General features: G+C 33.9%; 3 protein-coding genes across 3 annotated transcripts in view; all 3 read right to left on the bottom strand.

The window, feature by feature from the left end:
* Positions 1-3,809, bottom strand: part of LOC131849397 (protein croquemort-like) — a 32,049-nt gene extending 28,240 nt beyond the window's left edge. Inside the window, exon 1 of the mRNA XM_059199465.1 lies at positions 3,688-3,809. Within this exon, the coding sequence (XP_059055448.1) occupies positions 3,688-3,804 (117 nt within the window). The 5' untranslated portion in view covers positions 3,805-3,809. The remainder of the gene's footprint in view (positions 1-3,687) is intronic.
* A 5,407-nt stretch (positions 3,810-9,216) lies between these two features.
* Positions 9,217-25,092, bottom strand: part of LOC131849401 (ATPase family gene 2 protein homolog A-like) — a 245,133-nt gene continuing 229,257 nt past the window's right edge. Inside the window, exon 3 of the mRNA XM_059199470.1 lies at positions 9,217-9,228. The gene's annotated coding sequence lies outside the window, so the exon portion shown is untranslated. The remainder of the gene's footprint in view (positions 9,229-25,092) is intronic.
* On the bottom strand, positions 12,167-24,077 carry LOC131849403 (stress-induced-phosphoprotein 1). Its single transcript, XM_059199472.1, has 7 exons — positions 23,885-24,077; positions 23,356-23,805; positions 21,959-22,418; positions 18,885-19,085; positions 16,383-16,579; positions 14,124-14,249; positions 12,167-13,379 (listed from the first exon to the last, which is right to left on the bottom strand). Exons 1-7 carry the CDS (start codon positions 23,891-23,893, stop codon positions 13,200-13,202), a joined length of 1,623 nt encoding a protein of 540 aa, XP_059055455.1. The 5' UTR covers positions 23,894-24,077; the 3' UTR covers positions 12,167-13,199.

Below are 25,092 nucleotides of genomic sequence, written 5' to 3'. Positions count from 1 at the left end.
CTTCAAGTCTCACTCGCGATAATCCCACATATATATTAAGGAAGATTAAGACTAACTAATAGTCAAACTATGGTCAAACCATTCACCATCACCATCGACCTTCGACCATCACTACATAGTATAGAACAAAATAGCTGTCGCTGTGTCCGTCCCGTAATGTATGCTTAAATCTTTAAAGCTATTTGGACGATTTTTGAAGCGGTTTTTTTAATAGATAGAGTGATTCAAGAGGAAGATTTATATGTATAATACATGTACACCCCTGCGAAGTCGAGGTGGGTAACTAGTAATTAATATAAATTACGGTTAAATGGTGAAGTCCAGATTTTCGCTCCGTATATTTGTGGTCTCACACATGCTAATTGTAGCTGAATTAAACAAAATAATAGAAATCCATGTATTACAAAGTTGACCCGTAACTACGTCACCTTTTCGCCTTTCCTTCCTTGTTATTGCTAAAATATCTTTATGTCTTTGATTACGACTCGTTCATTCGAGAAAACGTAATAAATATACATATTTTTACATTAATAATATGAAAATTGCTTTCAAATATATAGAATTCCTTATTATAGAAAAATTACTATCAATACATAGTATAAACCAAAGTCGCTGTCGCTATCTGTCCGTCCCTATGTATGCTTAAATCGAAGCTACGCAACGGATTTTAAAGCAGTTTTTTTAATAGTTATAGAGATTCAAGAGGAAGGTTATGTGTAAATACATTTACACCCGGGCGAAGCCGGGGCGAGTATCTAGTTACATATAAAAGGCTTTTAGAGATAAACTCGTCTTTGTTCATTACATTTATCATATTACTAGTAATGATTAGTCGCCAGATGTACATACGGACACACAAATTGATATCATGACACATCATTTTCATCCATTTATTACGGAACCCTAAAAATCTCATTAAAAGCAGCAATTAACAGCATCATAATCACACTCCCTTTATCTTGCAACACTCATATACTGATATTACAAGGATTTTACTACTTAAATTAATCTTCAGATAGAAATTAATATATTATTAATATTAATATATAAATAGGCACTTAATTATATCAACAGATATACACAACATGCACAATTAAAATATACGCAAATGTTTTTTTTTTCGGACTACTCTAATGCTGTTGGCCGCAGCTGGCCTTTACAGCTTCACCGGACGATAGGGGGCGAGTGCAGATGGCACTCCAAACCCGCGGTAGGACTTATGGAGCGGCTAAAGGCCAACTCCTGCCTGACGGATATAACTTTAGTCTGAGGGCACCACTAGGGGTTCTAACCTCGGCTCAGGCCGTCGTAATTTCGATCCCCGTTTGAATTGGACGGGGGATCGATCGGAGGGGCTGCGCAAACGTGTATTAATAATAATAATTCTAACTAACTCAATAATAGCATCTTCACATATACTTTTGGCTAAGGCCCGTGTGGGTGAGTTGACTTCTTTTAAACTAAGAGAAGAAGAGAAAAGAAAAGATTAAAAGTAATAATCATAATGTCCCATCGTTAGTACTACCAACAGCTTCGCTATGAAAATGAGAGAATAATAACTATAAATAACCTTAGACAATTCACATAGCGATGTAGTCCGAAGCTAAGCAGAGCTTGTGTTATGGGTACTAATCAAGTGATACATGTTTTAAATATATACATAGAAAACACCTAGACCAATACAAACGTATGACTGTTACATACAAATGTTTCTATTATGCGAGGAATTGAACCCGCACCATCGGAAGTAAGGTGGTGTGCTAAATCACTAGAACATATACACATATGTGATGAAAATATACTGTCTATTTCTGTTTACGACAAATAAAGTTGATGAAATATTGAGGAAGAACTTTCTTAGCTTTTATGACTGTATGGTTAACATACAGTCATAAAAGGATAAAACTAACCCTATGGCATATGATGTTATGGTATGGCAAGTTCTTGTCATAATAACCCATTTACAGAAGGAAAAGAGGATTGTTAGTAATGTGGACTGACGATCCGATTACTAGCAATATACGATGTCGGATAAAGCAACGCGGTTCCCTCTGGAAACCATCGTGATAAATTTCTGGTGAATTTACCAAGATTTGCCCCGCCAGTTTAAAGCGCTAGTGGAGGCGGGTCCACTATTCCATTACCATCCATAAGAATCCCTATATGTATGCCAATTACTTGTGATATTAACCCATTTACAGATATGATAATTGGAACTATGCATTCACTTCTATTGCACTACTATGATGTGCTATTTTATAGCTATCTACTTCTAAATCTGGTGTTACATGTCACCGGATATGAACAATCTTTGTCTCATAGGCTTTGTCTGCATTAACTTATCAGATATTAAAGTTAGATTAATTTTGTTGATTAATATAAGCATTTCAGGGTCGTATCTATGGAGGAAACTTCGAGCGTAAATTGTAAATATATTATGGGACCCAAGTCACTGCCCTGAAGTACTTAACACTATATACTAAAAATATTACGTGTCTTTTTATTGCAATATCATCTTTTGTCAAAATTGATTTTATAAAAGAGAAAGACTCATTAAACTTGTATACGACACCGAGACATACGAGACAAGTAAAAGGAAAGAGATAAATACTGAAATATCGCAGAATCACGCTCTGTAAAGCACTTCAAATATTTTAGTGTTCCTAATTTCACCTACTGATTTACCTGAGCCTGATTTGTCCTACGGACCTTCTAAAGCTTCCATTCTTCCCTCCTGTCCTTGTACACTCCAGGTCATACAATAAAAGTGGTCCAAATCGTCCCACTTCCTTTTTAGTCAACTACAATTTCTGAGCCTATAGTCCATTGAATAATAAATTTGTCTTAAATTTTATATGGAAAACTTACTAAATATTATATTATTAATAGTCTTTATTTTATTTTTAGAATTACGAGTATTTGCTCAAATCCTTTTTTACAACTTCTATAGATGTGCTTCATGTATTTTTTGTAGTATGTAAAAATTATCAATAAATATGTTTAGCTAAGCATATTATATCATTAATGCATTCTCATCTATAATTCATATGCTTTTATATATATAGATATAGTCCTGTGATCAAGTCTATTATTAATTTAAATTACGATTTACGTATATAATTAAATAAAGACGTATTATCATTAATTATAGAAATTACTTAATCATTAGAACTTTTAAGTCGTTAGTGACAGATAAAATGTCCTAATTACCAATTATTTTATATATAACAAGCGACCAGCCCCAGCTTCTCCCGAGTTTGTATAATACTTTAGTAATATTCACTTGTCTATGATATATTCACTGATGATATAGACAAGAAAAAGTATAGAAGTTGTTATGACACGCGACAGCAAAAATGTAGAACACAAAGTATGTTTTATTGACTTCATTCATGAGTATGATTGTTTGTATTGGTCTGGTATGTTTTCTGTATATAAAAAAATGGCGTAATTGTATCAGTTGTCTAGTACCCACAATATATCACTGCTTAACTTGGAACTAGATGGCGCTGTGTGTGTTTGCAGGTTGTTATTATTACCTACACCTTCTAAAGCCGGTAACTAAACTGCAATTGCCTGGGTGTTACGGGTGCTAATGAGCAGCAGTAATCACTTACCATTAGATGTGCCACAAGACACTTTGCCTTCTATATCTTTAAAAAGAAGAAGTCTAGTCCAAAAACTTACCTTCATCAACTGATTCATGAACAGTGGCGGCCAGCAAGCCGCCATTATGGCACCGATGAGGACTAGAACTGATCCGAAGCCAAGAAAGAGGCCAGTTTTCATTGCTGACGACACCATTTTGACTATCTGTAAAAAAACATGCTCAGTTATTTGATGTCTAATAACTATAGTACTTAAATCGAATACTATTTGCCGCTTTATTGAAATATGCAGTTTAACTATTATTTTCTATATAGAATAGGTTGATTTAATAGGTTGACCTGATATAGACTGAAATACAGCTTACGAAACAAGTGATGATAGCTGATACAGGAGAGACTGAGGCACCCACGCTGTTTTAAAGTTTTTAAATTAAGAGAAATTAAATATAACTCGATACAATACGGTTTGTTACAATAAATAAGAATTACTATGTAATATTATAAACGCGAAAGTTTGTGAGCAAGGATTGATGGATGTATGTTTGTTTCTCTTCCAGACAAAAACTACAGAACATAGGCTATAATTTAAAAAGATATAATGTAAATTAGGCGAAATATAATGATAAATGTCAAGTAAAAAGCCGAAGTTGTGCGGTTCAGCTAGTCAATAACTTTGACCGGTGTTGTTACCACGTAACATGTTGATCGGAATTTTCTTAAAAATACCTTGACCTTGACCGATCGGAATTTTTTTGAGTGCTAAATGATTGAGACCCTACAGTCGACAATTGATGAAATTTTTGTCTCGATCGGCGAGCCATTTCGGAGGAGTACAAACCTGATCTCTAAGATTACTCCGTGCTCCACTCAATAAAGTGTCCCCACAACATCCACAAGACGGACCAACGCCGTCGAAGTCGTGGTAAAATGCTAAGCGACTACGGTGTATGATTTGGTTTTGATAAATATTCCACACCACAGTCGACCTTCCTTTGTTGGATGGAGAATATTTGGGAGAGTTTTAACAAATAAAAAAGAAAATACATATAGGTGGTACTTCGCTTGTACCTTGCAACAAGCAAGTACTTGTTGATCTGATAGCAAAGATCGCCGATTATATATTTATTGACAAAAATACTAATCAGCACGTGATCCATCAACGATTGTCCAAAATCATGTTTGCTTAATGTGAATATTTTCTAATTACATGCTATCTAAGATATTATTAGGCCTTTTCTTTGTTACTAGAATAAGGTAAGCCAGGCCTATTACTCACTAAACGATTACTTGAATGACGAGCGTGCATGGCAATAGTTTTCATGTTCGGGATTTTCATTTAATGTTAGACATAGACACCTATATAAATACCTATGCATTGTAAATAAACAGGATTTTAAAAACAAAGTAATTCAATTGAGTTTCTTGCCAGTTATTCTCAATTGGATCTATATACCGAACTGGACGGTAGGGAAAAAAATTATAATGTAAAAACTTGACGTTCATAAGTGGCTAAAATGTCCTACATGAATAAATGATTTTTGAATTTGAATTTGAATTTAGAATGATAAACAAACTGACTTCACCGGCGATTGCAGATGGCAAACTCGCGGTAGAACTTATGGCTTGGCGGCTGAAGGGCAACACCTGCCTTACGGACCTGTCAGAGACCAAGCTGATGGTCAGATAGAAGTTTTTTTTCGGATTACTCTAATGCTGTTGGCCACATCTTTACCGGACGATAGGGGGCGAGTTTAGACGGTAGTCCGAACCCGTGGGAGGACTTATGGAACGGCTGAAGGCAAGCTGATGATACGATGGAAGGTAATTTTTTTTCGATCTACTCTAATACTGCTGGCCACAGCTTGACCGGACGATAGGAATTTAGGATAGAAACTTGAAACCTATTTTTAGGCTGATGATTAAATATAAATAAATATGACATTCGAGTTTGTACAAATTACTAATTACTCTTTAAGATATAAAAAAAATATGGGACGAAAGTATGGAAATTCGTCCTTTTTGAAGCTAGAATGATGAAACTTATTATTTGGCTCTTTTGGGTTAGATTATTTATATTTTTTACTAGCTGTTCTCGCAACTTCGTCCGCGTGGAATTTAACTTTATTTATTTAAGTTAACTTTATTACATCAGCTACCTGCCAAAAAAAGTCCCGTCAAAATAAAAAAATTGTAAAAAATGTTATTTTGGTGTATGTACCGTATTTATATTAATATGCATGTAGTAAAAAACAGTTATTTCAATGTTACAAACAGACACTCCAGTTTTATTTATATGTATAGATGTATAGATTGGTTAAAGTCACTATTTCATGAGGACGAAGTCTCAAGCACTGCTAGTTATATTATTAATAATATGTATCTAAGAGACTGTCTGTAGGAGATGGGGATTATTAATAATGTGGACTAACTTCGACAACTAACGAGGTTGACGTCCACGTGGTACCCCCTAGAAACCATCGTGGTAAATTGAAAATTGCCTAGAAGCGCTGACCTGACATCATGCTCATTTTATCATCCTACATTGTGCCTTCCAACGTAAACCATTTGCGCAGGATCCATAGATGATAATGGAATGGTCCCGCCATACCATTATCATCCATTAGACACACTGCACGTGATTACTTGCTAATCGCTCAAATACAAGTTATTCGCGGAACATTGATAGTAAAAGTAAATAAAACTACGCCCATATTTATAAAAAACTAAGCGTTACACGCAATCTCGATACAAAATACATCGGTATGTAGTCACTATTTTATCTACAAATGATATATTTCTTCTGACTCCTCTAATGCTGTTGGCTGCAACTGACCTTTACAGCTTCACCGGACGATAGGGGGCCTGAACTATGCATGAGTCATCAAACGAGACACGTTGAAAGAAAATGCGATTTTCATTATCATGTCGTGCATTACCTGATAAACGCGATGAATACTTTTTTTTCAGACTACTCTAAAGCTGGAGGCCGCAGCTGGCCTTTACAGCTTCACCGGACGATAGGGGGCGAGTGCAGATGGCACTCCAAACCAAGGAAGGACTTATGGAACGGCTGAAGGCCAATTCCGCCTAGCGGGTACGACTTTAGTGTGAGGGCACCGCTATGGGTTCGAACCTAGGCTCAGGCCGTCGTAATTTCGATCCCCGTTTGAATTGGAATGGGGATCACCTTGTAATACAGTTTATATGATTTAAGAGATCATTCTACAATCGTAGGGCATATCAATACACAACTCCGGGGGGAAATGTGATTGTTAGTAATGTGGATTTATGACCCCATTGCTAGCAATGTACCATGTCAGGTTGACCTCCACGCGGTTCCCCCTGGAAACCATCCTGATAACGATCATGTTCATCTTATCATCCTCCAGGTGAAAAATTTGTCATCGATGGCACGCAACTATTGTCCTTCTTTATGTATAGCGTAAAAGCGTTAATTGAAACTGTTTTGTGATTATGTAGGAATCATTTAACAGTACCTTCAACTAAGTTTAAAACATGTTTATTGAGCGTCTCACTAAACAATTACTCAAATGACAAACATGTATGGCAATAGTAGCAGTTCATGCACGGAATTTTCATATAATGAATAAATAAACTTGTTCAAAAAAAAAAAGAAAAACAGTTTAGTTTCTTGCCAGTTCTTCTCAATTGAATCTGTATACTGAACTGGGCGGGAAAAATAGTAATACAAAAAACTTGACGTTCATAAGCGGCTAAAATATTGTACACGAATAAATTATTTTTAATTTCAATTGTATACATCTTGACAACCATACAAAAACCATACAATACATACATTGTATGGTTTTTAGCTGTCAAAATGTCCGAATTATTAATCATAATAATAATATCTCAGGACAAGTCACACAGCGCCATCTGGTCCCAAGATAAGCTGAGCTTGTGTTATGTTGTCTAGTACAACTGATATACTTGTAAATACGTGTATACATTTTTGTATGTAATTTTATATGTAAAACATGGATTTTTTTGTAAATAATATATAATAATAATAATAATCTCAGGACAATTCACACAGCGCCATCTAGACCCAAGTTAAGCTAGCTAAAGCTTGCGTTATGGGTACTAGATAATTGAGACATATATATAGATATTTTTTTTGTAAATACATACATATTATACATAGAAAACACCCAGACTGATACAAACAATCATACTCATGAATATGTTTGTAACATGCGAGGAATCGAACCCACGACCGTCGGATAGTAAAGCGGGGTGTTAAACCACTAGACCACCGAAGCTGTCAATTATACTACTTTTATTTCAAATGAGATTTGATTGAATCACGTTACGCAATCAAGCTTTTAGTCAATAGACCTATAGGCATAGACATACTTCCTTCGCAAAGGAGATAGTACACCGGACACTCTGTATCACTCTTTTGGGCGGATGCAGTAGATAGAACATGTTGTTTACGTCTAAATATAAAGAATTGAATATCAGATTTAGATTACAATATAAAAAAATCAAGAAAGCAATAGGCTGCGTCTTTAAAACCCTTTCAGTGATGAACTGCGACATGTGATGACGAGCGTGCATGACAATAGTTGTTCATGCACGGGATTTTCATTTAATGTTAGACATAGACCTATATAAATATATTGGAAATAAACTGGTATAAAAAAATATATTCAATTGAGTTTCTTGCCAGTTCTTCTCAATTGGATCTATATACTGAACTGGACGGTAGGGAAAAACTATAATATAAAAAAATCTACATTCATAAGCGTTACCCGCTTATGGACATCGAATTTATGTAGTAAAAAATGGTTATTTCAATATTACAATCAGAATTTATTTATATGTATAGATATAAACTTCTTACTTTGTTGACACAGAATCAATAATAATGCCATAAATATATAAGATAAAGGCCCTGCTGCATACCGTCAAGTCTAAAAATAATAAACTATCTAGCGACATTGTAAGTAGAGAGTCACAGACAGTGTGAATAATTTTTTATACCTATTCATGTGACACAACCTTTGTATGTAAATGTATGTTGGACTCCAGTCTCCGCAATTAACCTCTCATTCGGGCCGTTGTGCGTGCAGAGCCAGACTACTAGAGTAGCCAGCCAAGCTCGTCCCAAGCGCAGAAGACTCCTGGTGTCTTCACAGGCTTCACGGAGCGACCTCACCGTTCCGAAGATTTGTTTTCGTTGTGTGGCCACTGCTGCCCACTTCAGGATTACGTGAGCTGCCGTTTCTTCGGCTTCAAAGCAGCCCCGACAAAGGGGACTGTCTGTAACATCAATTTTGTATAAGTGTTTGTTTAAGGAACAATGGCCCGTTATTGTCCCTATCATTATTTTGAGGTTATGTCTATCTAGATTAAGTAGACGTGACGTGACGTGACACAACCTTTATAACTATAACTTTTTGTAATTAACTAAGAATTCATGAATGTTTTTCGTGAAAAAAATGTGACGCTGCTATTGTGAGATGCAGCAACCTTTTTTTTTTTATAACTATAACTTTTTGTAATTAACTAAGGATGATAATATGATTCATGAATGTTTTTACAAGGACAAAAAGGAATTTAACAATGGTTTCCAGGGGGAACCCATGGAGGTCAACTGACATACATGTGAATGGGATCATTAGTCCACATTACTAACAATCCCATTTCCCCCCAGCATGGGCCTCTGGTACCTTTTTTTTTTAACTTAAGCAGCAAACAAGACGTAGCACCTACACCACATCTGTTCATAGTCTCCGACTGATTGCAGGATAGGCACAGATTAAAAAAAAAAAAGTTGCAAACAATGATACTCCTAATGGAAAATGGTTATTTTATAAAAAAACATGAAGTTCATAAGCGGCTAAAATGTCTAACATGAATTAATGATGTTTAAATTAGAATTATATACAGTTGAAGTGACAGCGAAAGGTATACCACCGAAATTTCTCTGCAATATTCTAAAATATCTTGGCTTTAGAACTGGAGTAAGTTCTACAATAAAAAGTGTAGTGTATTGAATATATACTTAAGTGTAGTATAGTAATTGACTCTGTTGTTGTAATTATTGTATAACCTACACTGTATTGTTTTGGCTATCTCATAAGGGAAGGCCTCCAGCAAGGTGGACCGACGATGTGGTCAAGATCGCTGGAAGGCATTGGATGCGAGCAACGCAGGACTAATCGTCGTGGAGATCTTTGGGAGAGGCCTATGTCCAGCAGTGGACGTCTTCCGGGCTGCGATGATGATGATGATGATAATAAACACATGATTAATTACAGACTGGTTTAATTTATAATAATAATAATTTTTATTTTGCATCCAATATTTACAATTTAAATTGTTCCCTGGTACCCAAACTAAGTAGAAACTTGTATTTAGGTAACAGTTCCCTCCTCTTACAATTCACAATGGTTGGAATTAAAATTTACAAAAAGATACCAAGATAATATATAATAAACCATATAATAAAAGTATACAGTATACCATATAATAAAAATTATAACTAATGACGCTAGTAGTATAACTAACAGGTTCCTACCAAAGTTGCTGGACAGGGAGAACATCACATGCAGTGAAGACGAGTGTTTCATACTCTGTACGTACATAAATATGTGTATGAGAGAACTAACCAAAACAATATCAGCAAATATATTAACTTTCTTACATAAAAAATAATTAATTACTTAATTGAATCAATACTACTAATTTTGTTATGCTCAGCTTAAATAAACTAGGCCACAAGAGCTAGGTATCATATTGTATACTAGCTGTTCCCATGACTTTGTCCGCATGGAATTTAACTTTATTTTTCTAAAATAAAAGTAGCCTAAGTTACTCCTTATTACATCAGCTACCTGTCAAAAAAAGTTCTGTTAAAATTGGTTCAGCCACTTCAGAGATTAGCCGGAACAAACAGACAGACAGACAGAAATTGTAAAAAAAGTTATTTCAGTGTGTTCTTTATATGCATGTAGTAAAAAATGATTATTTCAATATTACAAACAGACATTCCAATTTTATTTAGGGATAGATGAATCTGGGATAGATAAAAACATAATCTTATTCTGTCTCTTAGGTTCAAATATTTTTGATTTGTAGCTCCAATGACAATTAGGGCTAACATGTCATGGGACCATTATTTATTTTACCTCCATAACTACGTTTTCAACCGCATATTCTTAAAAAACAAGCAGCTTGGCGCATAAAATAAGAAAGTTGGAGAACACCCGCAGAAAACTTTGTCAGAAGTCTTATCTTGAATTAAAAATATAAATAAAAAAAATATACGCAATGAACAAAATTTTGTAAAAGTTGGTATGTAATTTCTGAATGTACGTAGAATTTTGTATATGTCTAAAATTATGGAACTCTTTTCCTGCCGTCCTAAGACCCATAGCGTGAAAATCAGCTAAATAGTTTCACAAGAATTACGATTATATACAATTTACTCTTAGATTACATAAGTACTTACCTATATATAACAGACCTATTTAATATACGCCAAAAGACAGTTTATCATTAATTAAATATGTAGAAACTACATTTGTGTACTTCAAAACACTGTTATAAACTTGTTTAAGCTGAATTCTCCCAAAATACTAGTATCACACACTTGAAATTAATTAATCCTAAAACTTAACTAGCATTATTTACACTAAACGTAAGTGTTGTAATAATTTATTTCATATTTACACAAAAGACTATGAAAAATAGTTGGTAAATTACAACAGCAATGAACACATGCGAACACGTTACACACACTAATTCAATAATGACAAAGTCGAAAAATAAAAATAACAATGACTTTTGACAGATGATTGCATATAACATGACGTAACTGACAAAAAAATTGACAGTGGGTTGACAGCTAACATATTGGCAATAGACATTGACAGTTATTTCATTTTCTTTTGACTCCGGAAGCCGTAAATTTAGTATTGTGAATAAAGTTTATTTCTAATCTCCTAAGGTTTTTAGGCTGATTCTTTACCCATATGGTGTCAGTACTAGTTAAGTAGCTAAAGATCAGGCACGCATTCTACCAAGGATAGAAATTATTATGTTCACAGAGGTTTTTTTATGTGTATGATAATGGAATGATGCACCCGCCTGCGCTAACGGTTTACGCTGGCGGGGCACCAGTGGAGGATGGTAAGATGAACATAAAGTCAGGTCAGTTAGACGATCATGTCAAGTTCACCAGGAATTTACCACGATGGTTTCCAGAGGGAACCGCGTGGAGGTCAACCTGACATGGTACATTGCTAGTAATGAGGTCATGAGTCCACATTACTAACAATTCCTTTCCCCCCTGTTCACAGAGTTTCAAAGCCTCTCAGTTAGACTGAAATGATATCCGTCAAGCAAGAGTTGGATTTAGCCGCTGCATCAAAAATACTTCAAGTTTAGAGTTTCCTCTGCACTGATCCAAATTTTCGTCTAGAAAATCTATAAAAACGTGCTGTAGGTAAACCGGATAGTCAGTTTATTACAAATTAAAATCAGAATTACTTTAAATAAAAGAATAGATGTTCTTTCAATATTATTCACATGTTTATTACAACAAAACAGGTTATGTTAGGAACCGGAAATAAACAACAATGTTGCCTACATTATTTATTTATTGAATAAATTACAAAAACCGTAATGTAAATTTTCAATGGCAGTCTGTGATATTCACCAAACTATGATTTCAATGAACAAATTGACACTAAATGTTAAATAAAATCCATTTTCCATTAGAAAGCGTACATACTGTGGAATGGTCCTCAAGCCTAGTGTAAAAGCCATTTTGAAATAAAATCACACGATCGACAAGCCGTGAAGTAAAATGTATTTAATTTCATACTTATATTTGTTAGAAAGTGTTCTTGCGAAAGTATTCTATAGCATGAATTGTACAGCATAGCTGTAATTATACATATTATGTCCTAATGAGTTGTTGATTCGAAAACTGTCGATCATATATCCCTAAATAATATTGAGATCGATCAGAGATGTGATTAGCTAAAGTAACCAATAATAAAATAAAAATAATTCAAATGCAATGTCAAAAAACATTAAAGAAAATATGTTAATTTTCAAAAACAAATCATTTTCGATATTTATCAATGAATACTTTCTGATAAGACACTAGAACGTCATGCAATTAAGGCTCTCATTAAACTATCAGTGAAAAAATAATTTTATAACATTTGGTACACATTCATTTTTTATCGGTATATATGTACAATTACAAACAACAACAATTATGTCGAAGTATTAATACTTCATTTATCTATTATAGTACAACAGCTTAAATATATTTAAGTAAACATTCCTAAATAATAAAATTTATTTGTTTTTGAAAATTTACAAACGATTCAAGTGAGACATTTTCTTTTCTACTGGCTCTGGCTATGTTTCCATTTTTCATTTTTTAGTTGTGCAACATTGGTTGTGATGGCTATCAATTTCCTGCAATTCAAATATAGAATACAGTCAATATTTAAATTTGTGACAATCTTGCCAGATATAAAAAAATATTTTTTATTATTCTCTGACCAATCTCAATAGATTAATTCAATTTATATTCCCGTTAAGCTAGTGTATGGCGATAAGGCCCGATTCTAGAAGCTTCTGTATCTTGGCTGCTATATCTGGGTTCTTGAGATGGTCTTGTAGCGCCTGCGGATCTTGTTGCATCTGTTCAAGGATGCAGCGCATTGCAGGATCGCGCAGGATTGATTGCACTTCGGGATCAGCCATAGCGCGCTTGCGCACCTACGAGACACAAATACAATTTCAGATGGGTAGCAATAAAAATATATTTATTTGTAAGAGTTTTGTTGTGCAGTTAGAACACTTTGTTTAAAGGATCAGTTGTGTTATAATATTTGCAGTTAAACATTTTAAAGCACCTTAATTGGTAGTCAGAAAGAATTCCAAACGTAAATGAACATATACTCTATTACTCTATGTTCATAAACTCAGTGCTCAATTTGACTAATTCCAATAACAGATTTTATACTAGGTTTTTGTATCTATGATATACAAAAACCTACTATAAAGTCTTTTAACTAATTTACGGAGGTAGACTCCAAAATTCTGGACTGGAGGACTGATTATATATATATTGTAATTTTTTTAATATTTTTTGCCTGGAAGACGTCCACTGTCCCCCTATACTCCATGACGATCTTAAATCTTTAAAACTACGCAACGGATTGTGACCCAACGGCCATCTGTTTTTTTTTGCCATAAATTTAAATTAATAGATAGAGTGATTCGATCACGCAAGAGTGACTCTGAATTGTATTATGTTTTTACTGAAACTTTAGTTGTCTGTCCCTATACATATTAAATCTTTAAAACTACGCAAATAATATAACTGATGTATAATACATTTACATAATACATTTACACCCGTGCGAAGCCGGGGTGAGTAGCTAGTTATTATAATTTATACTGTGTTTCATAAAGTGTATGTAGGTGTACATGTGAATGAATGTCTGTTCTATCACATACCTCCTCAGGGTTGGAGTTGAGTTGCGTGGAGCAGGCACGGTAGCCTTCCAGGGCCTCCGCATTGCTGGGGTCCAGCTCCAGCGCCTTCTGGTACGCGGACAGAGCTTTCGATGGCTGCTGCATGCCCTGTACAGCATTCGTTACTTGTTAAGTACTAAACTTAATTATGTTAGGAAACTACTACTACTACTAAACTTTTAACCTTTAACTACTAACATCCACCCGAGTTAAATAATATTAAATTAAAAAATAATCCTTATTGGAACTTAAAAATAATATTCCAAATAGGGAAGCACATGAAATCGTGGGAAGCAACTAGTGAATAATAATAATATATTTGAAATAATGTTGTGAACATTGTAAATAAATGATAACAATCAGATTAGTAATAATATTGAGTTGTGGCTGACAACGCCCACCTCTTCGCCTCACAGTACATTTATGAAAATATTATGTAAATTACAAGGAAAAACTTAGATAGTTTCAAAAAACTTAAAGACTGTACAAGTAGAAACTTACGCAATAAAAGTAAGCTAATTTTACCTAAATGCCGTCTACACAAAGTTAGTAATTCATTCTATGGTAATTGCGTAAGATTTTACAATAAACTGCCAGAATCTACGCAAAATCTGACAGAGAGGCAATTCAAAATTTATATTAAACAAATGTTATGTAAAAAAGCCTATTATAGGATAGATGAATTCATAGATGACAGCAATAGCTAGCAAAAATATTTTTTTTAGCAGACAACGTTATAATTTCTTTTTCATACTGCTTTCTTGAAATATGATAGCGTAGCGGCTTTTGTAGTGATTGCCGCATGCATCCTCATGTAAAGTGCGAATACTATAACTACCATATAATAAGTTTAAATAAGTAGCTATGACGAAGTCGCGTGGAATGAGTAGTCATGCTCACTAAAATCTCCAGACATGTGGCGGCGTGGTGGGCCGGGTCATTGGGCTCCCTAAAATATGGTCGAGCGCAGTGATGGCTGACTCATCCGTCATACTCGTGAACGAGTGCTGCTTGTAGGGGCTGGTCTGCTCTTATCACTACGACTGATTTAATCTTAATGTGTTTTTATATTTGCGCCTAAATGAATTAGTGCTGGTTGGTAGTTTGTATTCACACGTTTCGACTTGTAAAATGTGAACTTACAAGGGTTGTTTAAAAGAGCAACACACAAGTTTCTTACTCGTTCGCTTACCGAATAAGCGGTAGTAAATTGTTGACTATTCAAAAGTGCTTAAATTAAGTTTATTTGAATAAATGATTTTCTATTCTATTCTATTCTTTAAGGCAGAGACGTTAGCGTTCCAGTGTTTTACAACAATATATTTATCCTTACTAATAACAGTAAAGCGAAAGTAACTCTGTCTGTCTGTCTCGATTTCACGTCAAAATTATATTATATACTAGCTGGACCCGTGGAATTAACTTTATTTTTCTAAAATAAAAGTAGCCTAAGTTACTCCTTATTACATCAGCTATCTGCCAATAAAGTTGTTGTTTCGACAACTGATAATACTTTCATTTTTTTTGTAATTTTCATTTTTTAGTTGTGCATACATACATAATATATATATACAACCAGAGATAATGCTTTTTTTTGAATCATATATATATAAAAATATTTGCACTAATAATCTTAACCATTCACCATCGCCATCTAGAAGCGGTGTGCTAAGCTGGCTAAAGCTTGTGTTATGGGATACTAGACAACTGTACAAATACACAGATATTTACAATATATATATACTCATGAATACAAATGTTTGCACCGTACGAGGAACGAATCCAGCACCATAAATAAATTTGTAAGGTGTGCTAAACCGTTTGTAAATTGTGTTAAATAACCGTTTTACTACATGCATATAAAACCATAATATAACATACTTACGTAGAAGAAATCTATTCACTTACAGCACTAATCTATACATATAAATTAAATACTCGAGTGTCTGCTTTATATATATATTGTAAATTGAATCAACCGTGTTTTACTACATGCATATGAATATAAATACGGTACATACACCAAAATAATATTTTTTACAAATTTTTCTGTCTGTATGTCTATTTGTTCCGGCTAATCTCTGAAATGGCTGGATCGATTTTGACTGGACTTTTATAGCAGGTAGCTGATGTAATAAGGAGTAACTTAAGTTTTTTATTTTAGAAAACATCTCTAATTAACTGTTAAATGTCACGCATACGAAGTCGCGTGGCATTTATAGTCCTATATATTATTCATACCTGAAGTATCTTGCCCTTTCGAATCCATCCTTTGATGAACTTTGGGTCCAGTTTACAGCACTGCTCACAATCCTTGAGACCCAGGTCGAACGCCGCCAGTTTCGTGTAACAGGCAGCTCGGTTCGAGTACAACTTGGGGTCATCAGGGTTACGCTTTATTGCCTCCGAGTAATGCTTCATTGCTGTGCTGTAATCGCCTGTAATTATTTCAATATGTAAGCTACAGTTTTATAGATAGTTGTGACACAGTTTTTTTTTAGACTAGAATAGAATAGAAAATCATTTATTCAAATAAACTTACATTGAAGCACTTTAAGTCATAACATTTTTTTTTTAATCTACCGCTCATACGGAATGCTGTCTCATCACAAGAAGAACAAGCAAGAAACTTGTGTGTTGCTCTTTTAAATAATTTATTCTTACTTACAATTTAAGTTTAAGTGTGTGAATACAAACCACCAATTAGCACTACTTCAATGAAATAATAAAATAGAAAAAAACATTCAATATACAACAACTGGTTAAACAATTAATAAGAGAAAATAAGTCATAGTGATTAGAGCAGACCAGTCCACACAAGCAGCACCCGTTCACGAGTATGATGGATGAGCCAGCCACCACTGCTAATGCTATTAACCACTGCTTGCCATTTATTTCTTGTACCTAAACACTGCGCCATTTGCACCTCAATACACCGACTGTTTACTATAGAGGGCACTTAATAAAACACAACTATTTTCACTATAATATTAGTAACCGCCGTGGCAGATATTTTTTTTAAGTCGACTCTAATGCTTTTGTCTGTCCGATCGATCCCCCGTCCAATTCAAACGGGGATCGAAATTATTTGAGCCGATTTTATTGAACTTCATCCGTCAGGCATAATATATATATACTCCATAAGTCCTTCCGTATTTTGCACACACTCCGGTAAAGCTGTAAAAATGTAAAGTAATAATAAAATTATTTAAAAGCTGGCCTTTACAGCTTCTACCACTATAGGGTTTTCGTTTTCTGTGATGATGTCACAAACCGCGATATATTCATGGAGCGGCTGAAGAAACAAAAAAAGCCTAACGGACTGTTGATGTTTGTGTCTGAAGATGGGCATTGAATCTAACCTCGGTTCATCTGATTAATCTCGTGAACGGGTGCTGCTTGTAGGGCTCTGATCTAATACTATGACTGATTTCCTCTTATTAATGTTTAACCAGTTGGTTATATTTTTTCTATTTGAGTATTTTATTGAATTCAAGCTAATTGGTGGTTTGTATTCACACACTTAAACAAAAATCCCACCAATTGCACTAGTTCTTCTTGTGATAGACAGCTTTCCGAATAAGATTAAAAAAATGTAATGACTTTCATATGCTGACAACATAAGTTTAATTGAATAAATGATTTTCTATTCTATTCTATTCTAAAAAAGTTATTTAATTAGAACTGAACAGAGAAATAAATGTTTTTGTACAAAAAAAATCTATTAATCTAATGAAATGTTATCTTTTAACAAATATTGTATTAATATTCTATATTGATGCCTAATTCTAGTTAATGTATATTTTTATTCAGAACTATATTTATTTAAAAGAGCAACACTCAAGTTTCTTGTTACTTCTTCTGTGATGAGTCTGCATTCCGATGGAGTAGTAGAATAAAAAAAGCCCCATTTGTTTTAGATGGGGGATTGATTGGAGGGGTAAATAGTGCTCTGATTTATAGCATACTGCCTTAATGCCTTTCGAATTATCATGGCTTCAATCCCACCAATCACTAGTATGATATTCATAATTATATCTGTTTGTATTGACATATTATAATGACCTAACTTTAAATAAGTTATTTAATTAGGTAAGAGTAAATGATTGTATGTAAAAAAAATATAATCTAATAAAACTTGTAAACTCTATTTAATAATATTGAAAGAGTGAAAACAACAGTCTGTCATGTGACATAGGCCTCCTCCAAGTATTTCCATAGGGTTCGGTCTTTAATCTTAAATAATTAAATCTATACATATAAATAAAATTGGAGTGTCTGTTTGTAATATTGTAATAACCGTTTTTTACTACATGCATATGAATATAAATACGGTACATACACCAAAATAAGATTTTTTACAATTTTCTGCCTGTCTGTCTGTTCCGACCAATTTCTGAAATGGCTGGACTGGACTTTACTATACTTACCTAATATGTTAGACACTACAGATAACTAGATATCGCCATAATCTTACTGTGTAAATCTAAGTAGAACCGCACAACCGAGGGGTGAGTACTGGTCTACTGAGATACAGGCCTCGTGCCTAGTTCAGCTCCCAAGCTCATACCATCACAACATAATGTTTATAAAAAATGAATTTATTACCTGTACATATTTTGATTTAATAAAATTTATTATTTAGATTGCGGCTTAATAAAATTTATTATTATTATTATTAATTTATATTAGAATGGTGAGATTTTCAAACAACTCTAGTTATAAAATAATGTGGGCACAAACCTTTTTTGAAGTAATCATTGCCAAGTTCCTTCTCTTGTTCCGCTTTAACTGGATCTACATAGGCTTTCTTCTCTTCTTCCACTATCTTCTTCTCCACTTCACTGAGCAGTGTCTTGATCTCTGGCGTCCGGTGCTCAGACATGGACTTTTCGAAGTATGTTTTAGCTAGTTTCCATTGCTCCATCTTTTTGTATGCATTACCTGAAATCATTACATTCAATATCAATAAATTTGACTAAACTACAAATATAATCATTTTGACAAAATTACTATGTGAGTGAACCTTATTAAACAAAAGGAATTATTGAAATACAGTTGCCCAATGCCATATAATTAGGCAATGTCAGTTGAAGAGCAATTTTATTTTAACAAAAATAAATGATTATTAATTTATTATTATAGGAATATATATAGAAATTTTTTAAATGTTATAGGTATGACAAACAATCTGGTAAGCAGTTTTTTTTTCGGACTACTCTAATGCTGTTGGCCCCAGCTGGCCTTTACAGCTTCACTGGACGATAGGGGGCGAGTGCAGATGGCACTCCAAACCCGTGGAAGGACTTACGGAGCGGCTGAAGGCCAACTCCCGCCTCATGGATACGACTTTTGTCTGAGGGCACCACTAGGGGTTCGAACCTCGGCTCAGGCCGTGGTAATATCGATTGCCGTTGAGTTGGACGGGGGATCGATAGGAGGGGCGACCGGGGGCGCCGGTGTGGAGCGCTCAGGGCGCGCAGGCGCCCGGTTGAATGCGCGATATGAGGTGTGTGCCTACTGCACACAGTATAGTAAATCTTAATATTCAAATTTAATTTATTAACAGTGTATTACTACAATAAAACAGTAATATTATTAAAATCTAGACACGCGGCAGCGTGTCAAGCCGAGTTTCAAGTAAACTGGCTTGCAGCACCGTGTGTATATTTACACGAACCATTTGGAGCCACTTTTGACCCCCTCATAACTCAAAAACTCTTTCACACAAACCTGTCAAATTTGGTTCATATATTGAGACTTGCGAGATAAATATGTGTTCCAAATTTCATAAACATATCTCAAACGGTTATTTAGATATTAATTTCCAAAATCGTCATTTTTATCACTGATCACTATAGATCAAAATTATAACCCACTTCCAGATGACCTAGGAAGTTCAAATTTGGCATGCAGATAGGTAATTAGGTGAATATAAAGGAAAAAATCTGAAACTGGTAAATTGTTATCATTTTACTACAATTTTTCACTTTAATTGATTCTATTTCAACTTATACTGGACGAATACTAAAATTCTATGAAAACATCGATAGCCACCAATTGACATTGATCCCTGGCGAAATATCTCATCTTGTACTGGCCGGAAAGTAATATTGTATGAAAACGTCGATCATTACCAATTTACGTTGACCCCTTCACATCAGTGTCGATAACTAGCAAACTTCAAATATTGCATTGAGCGGTAAACACTAGTTGCTATAATTTAGATTCTGTCTAAAATATACTCGTACTTATAACTCGGACGAATTTCGTATTTATTATGTTATTAACTGAGATTTGGTATTAATTATTGTTTCAATATTTAGCGCACATCGATAGTGTAAAATCATTATTTTTATAAATAATTATTAAATAATAGGCATTTCGGTATAGGGCGCCGCGGTGGCGCCGTGTGGGAGCGGTGCGATAAAACTCAATGTTTTGTTTCTCGATATCTAACCTATAAGGTTGCGATTTATGCTACGAAATTCATAGTTTTCTTAAATTATACTTATATATTTGTGGTTATATTATTATTACATTATTTTAGTAAATACGTATGGTGTAGACAATAGTTTAAACCAAAAATTAATAATAATTTTAGTATAGTTATAAGTAGGAATGTATAGTTAACTCGAGAATGAGAACTCATTGGTAACAAATTGTTTTCTTGAGAATTCAATAGATAACAGTCAATTTGTTACATAATCGTCTTTGCGAACTATAACGTGTCAATACGAAGTTTCAGATATTAAATAATGTATATGTTGAAAGAGAACAATTCCGTATTTGCTTAACATATGCTATTACTATCCACAAATCACAAGGCCTTAGTTTTGGCAGTCCTCTTCTCAACATAGGCTCCTCTATATTTAATAAAGGGCAGGTTTACGTTGGACTCTCCAGAGTTAAAACCTTAGATGGAGTACGTCTTAACAATTTAGATCCAAGTCACGAGAGCTCTATTGTAGAGTACAACCATCTGTGGACGTTATACCCCGTTATGCCCCGATTTGCCCAAAAATTCCTGATACTGAATTGGCATTGCACTTGAACATTTAAAAGTTACAAGAAAATATAGAAAATAACACAAAAAAAAAAGACAATTATACCCCGTAAATATACGAAAATACAGTAATTTATCAAAAATAATTTGGTATTAATTTAGTTATAAATAAGTACCTCGTATAATTTATGTACAAAAAGTAATGATATCCCATCAAAAACATAAATGTGAAATGATAGCCGAGTTTCATATTATGATATATGCCTTGATTGTTGACTTCTACGACAAAAGAGATGAGATCTAAATGGGTGCCAAGTTCAATGGTCTATCCTGAAATGTATTTATAACAATATAAAATATCATTTCTTCTTATAACTTAGGATAATATACAGCCTAAGGTCTAACTTGCGCTAGTTTTCATATACGAAATATACTGTAGCCTTCGCAAGTTCTAAACATGTTACTTGTCGGTTCCTATTTTAATATTAGTAGTAACTAGCAATCGAAAGTAATAATTGGTATATGAGAACTGGCTAAGTTAGACCTTCTAAGTATATTATCCTTTATAAGAAGAAATGATATTTTATATTGTTATAAATACATTTCAGGATAGACCATTGAACTTGGCACCCATTTAGATCTCATCTCTTTTGTCGTAGAAGTCAAAATCAAGGCATATATTAATATGAAACTTATCATTTCACATTTATGTTTTTGATGGGATATCTTTTAACAACAACTCTGTTTACATAAAATAATAAATAAAATTGTTTTATTGTGATAATAATAATCTATTGAAACATTGACTCACCAATCCTAGTGAAAGCTTTCGCTATTAATTTAAAGTCTGCTCTGTTCTCTCTGCCAATTTCTATAGCTTTCTCGCATTCCTTAATACATTTCTCATACTCCTTCTGTTCAAAATAAACAGCGGCAATGTTTGTGTAAAACGTTATATCATTAGAATCATGTTCTATTGCCTTAGTATAGTGTTGTAGAGCATTCTCGAACTCTTTCTTCTTATAAAACTCATTTCCTTTGTCTTTCTCTTGTAATGCTAGTCTCCGGTTCTCTGGTAACTCTTCATATTTAGGTTTCGGGGGCTCCTCTGTATTTGGCGGTGGAGTTGCTTTCTTCTCCGGTGTTGGTGGGTCTATATCCATTGGTGTGGAGAAGTTCAAACCGAGCATCACCCCGATTGTGGTGCGTAATCGCTTGCTGTCCATTCGTGACTCAAATTTTTGTATGTCAAAAGGATTTAGGGCGAGTTCCTGTGGGATTCATAATTTATCAATATTTATTAATGTTATTAGACCTACAATGAGATTTTCCTGACAACATATGTCGGCTTAATAAGCATAGGCTACTGGAACCAGATGATTAATCAGGACCACCAAAAGAGACGATGATTCTGCTGGGATTCACTCTCTACCTGCGATGTAGCACCTACACCACATCTGTTCATAGTCTCTGACTGATTGCAGGATAGGCACAGAGAAAAAAACATACTCTAGGGATTTTTTTTTCTCTGTGTGTGTGTGTGTGAATGCAGTGACCGTTTTGTATATTCCTTTATCCATATTTAATATAGAAGTATTCTTTATACACATCTATCATTATATGATATATACTATAGTAAATGTCTAAAAGCATATATCTTCAATCATTTAGTATACTATATTTCAAATACATAAAACTAAATTAGACAAATTGATCACTCTTATGCATAAGTAACTGATTTAGTGTTTAGATAGTGTGTAAATGATAATAACTAATGACTGGTCAATGAAACTAGGTTCTACAACATACTGACTTACATAATGTGTGAGTTTCAGCTGATTTATAACCAATCCTGTATTTAAGTTTACAATATAACTAGTGGCTCATTGTTTTACATCAAGTATACTTAAGTAAAGTAATATATGTAAAGATTACAGTGGTACAAATACTTTAACTTAACAGAAATACTAGTCCTCTGCCTACTTTTCTACTTAAAACGAAGTGAAATTAATCTATTTAGAATATTTAATAATACACGAAATTGTTCGTGAAATCCCATTATAAAAGTGTTATATGCATGTTCAATAAAATATTTTATATGATTACACTGTAAATTCAATATTTATTACATATAATTCAATAAAAAACCACTAATGCTACTACAATTTGACAACATTCATTTAAATAAAGAATCAAAATAAAACTTACCTGAACTTGTTTCAAATATTCCGGATCATTCATCCATTCTCTAGTCTGTGGATTGGAACGTAACTTTTCTAAGAATGCCTGTGAATTCATTATATCTTCCTCTGCTTGTTTTCTCACTTCGGCCAACCCTGAAGCCAGCTGCTGGTTGGTCGGCTCGAGTTCTAGACCTTTCTCATAAGCCGCTATTGCCTCTTCATATCTACCTAAATACGCTAACGCACTGCCTTTTCTTGAGTAACCTTTACTCCATGTAGGGTTTATCGACACTGTTTTATTGGCGTCTTCAAGTGCCGCTATGTAGTCTCCAGCCTTAGCGTGAGCAGCAGAACGATTACTAAACAAAACGTGGTTATTAGGATCCAATGCAATTGCTTCCGTGTAACATTTTCCTGCCTCTGAATAGTTTCCTGACGACAATGCCGCGTTACCTCGCTCCTTTAACTGATTCACCTAAAAAAAAATATGAACTCACAGTTTGATATTTCATACAAAAATCCATTGTTAACCCAGCGTCGGTATAACCTCTTACCAGTTCCATGATTCACTTTTAAACAAATAATTATGTATAGGCACGTGGTTGATAAAAACAAGTAATATTTAAATTTGTATGAGTTTCTTTGTATTTTGAGTTAATACTTTAGGAAACGATTTCACTAAGGAACACAAATGGGTGAGAACGAACGTATAACAAATAATGAATGACACTTCAAATTCGAGAAATTTCTAGTTTCTTGTCGAACACCAGTGTTGTCATAAAAAATTGAAAATTACCTGAATGTTACACATGGAAACTATTTTTTGTTGTGAATGGTGGTGGAATGGTGCACCCCCCTTCGCTAACGATAGAGGTTGTTTGTGGTAGGATGAGAATGAAGTCAGGTAAATTAGTTTATAGTTCACCATGACACGATGGTTTCAAGAAGGGACCGCGTGGAAATCAAGGTAGCATGATACATTGCTGCATTGAGAGCGACAGTCCTTGATTCCACCAATTTTTGCCTTCGATTAATTACTCATATTTTCTTACCTTACTTTTCCAAAATTACATTTAGAAATTTATTCAATAGTTAATTATGTATATTTAATTTCTTTAGAATCTAGTTGTACCTATTATTAAAATACATAAATAATGTACATAATGACGAACGGGCTGTAGAGCCTGTGAATGAAGATTCACATTATAGAACGTAATGAAAACGTGTACTTATTCATTGTTTATTATAGAAAACACACAACATTACTCATGCATTAATCATACAAAAATAGGGAAAACTCCCGTTAAATCGGGAGCTCTGGTAAGACAAGGGAAAACCAAATTATTTTTATATCACAATTAAATAAAACTAATGGAAATAAGTATAAAAAAAAACGCCTAATATAATTTCCTAGGAAAATATATTTCATTCTTTTGTTCAATATCTTTCTTTTTTCTTGCTCCGGAAATATGTGGAAATGAAATTTATCAATATTTTAAAAATACTTCATGACTTTTGTGTATACAGCAACCCCGAAATATTAATTATCTGTAAAAAAAGTATTTTAACTCTGTTCTCCCGAAAATGTGGCCACTATTATTACAACTCCCAATTTTACGAGAGTTATTTGTAATGCAGAACATAGACATTGTTTCCTAAAAAAGGCATATGGGGAAACAAAATTTTATAAGAGTTTTTAAATTAGTTGTGGTGTGTAGTTGTGTGTACAAAATAATTATACGTAATAATACTTTAATTGTTT

This window comes from Achroia grisella, unplaced genomic scaffold (genome assembly GCF_030625045.1).
Source record: "Achroia grisella isolate CSIRO2021 unplaced genomic scaffold, CSIRO_AGI_Agris_v1 utg642, whole genome shotgun sequence".
NCBI classification, from domain to species: domain Eukaryota; kingdom Metazoa; phylum Arthropoda; class Insecta; order Lepidoptera; family Pyralidae; genus Achroia; species Achroia grisella.
This window is presented reverse-complemented; position numbering and strand designations above follow the sequence as displayed.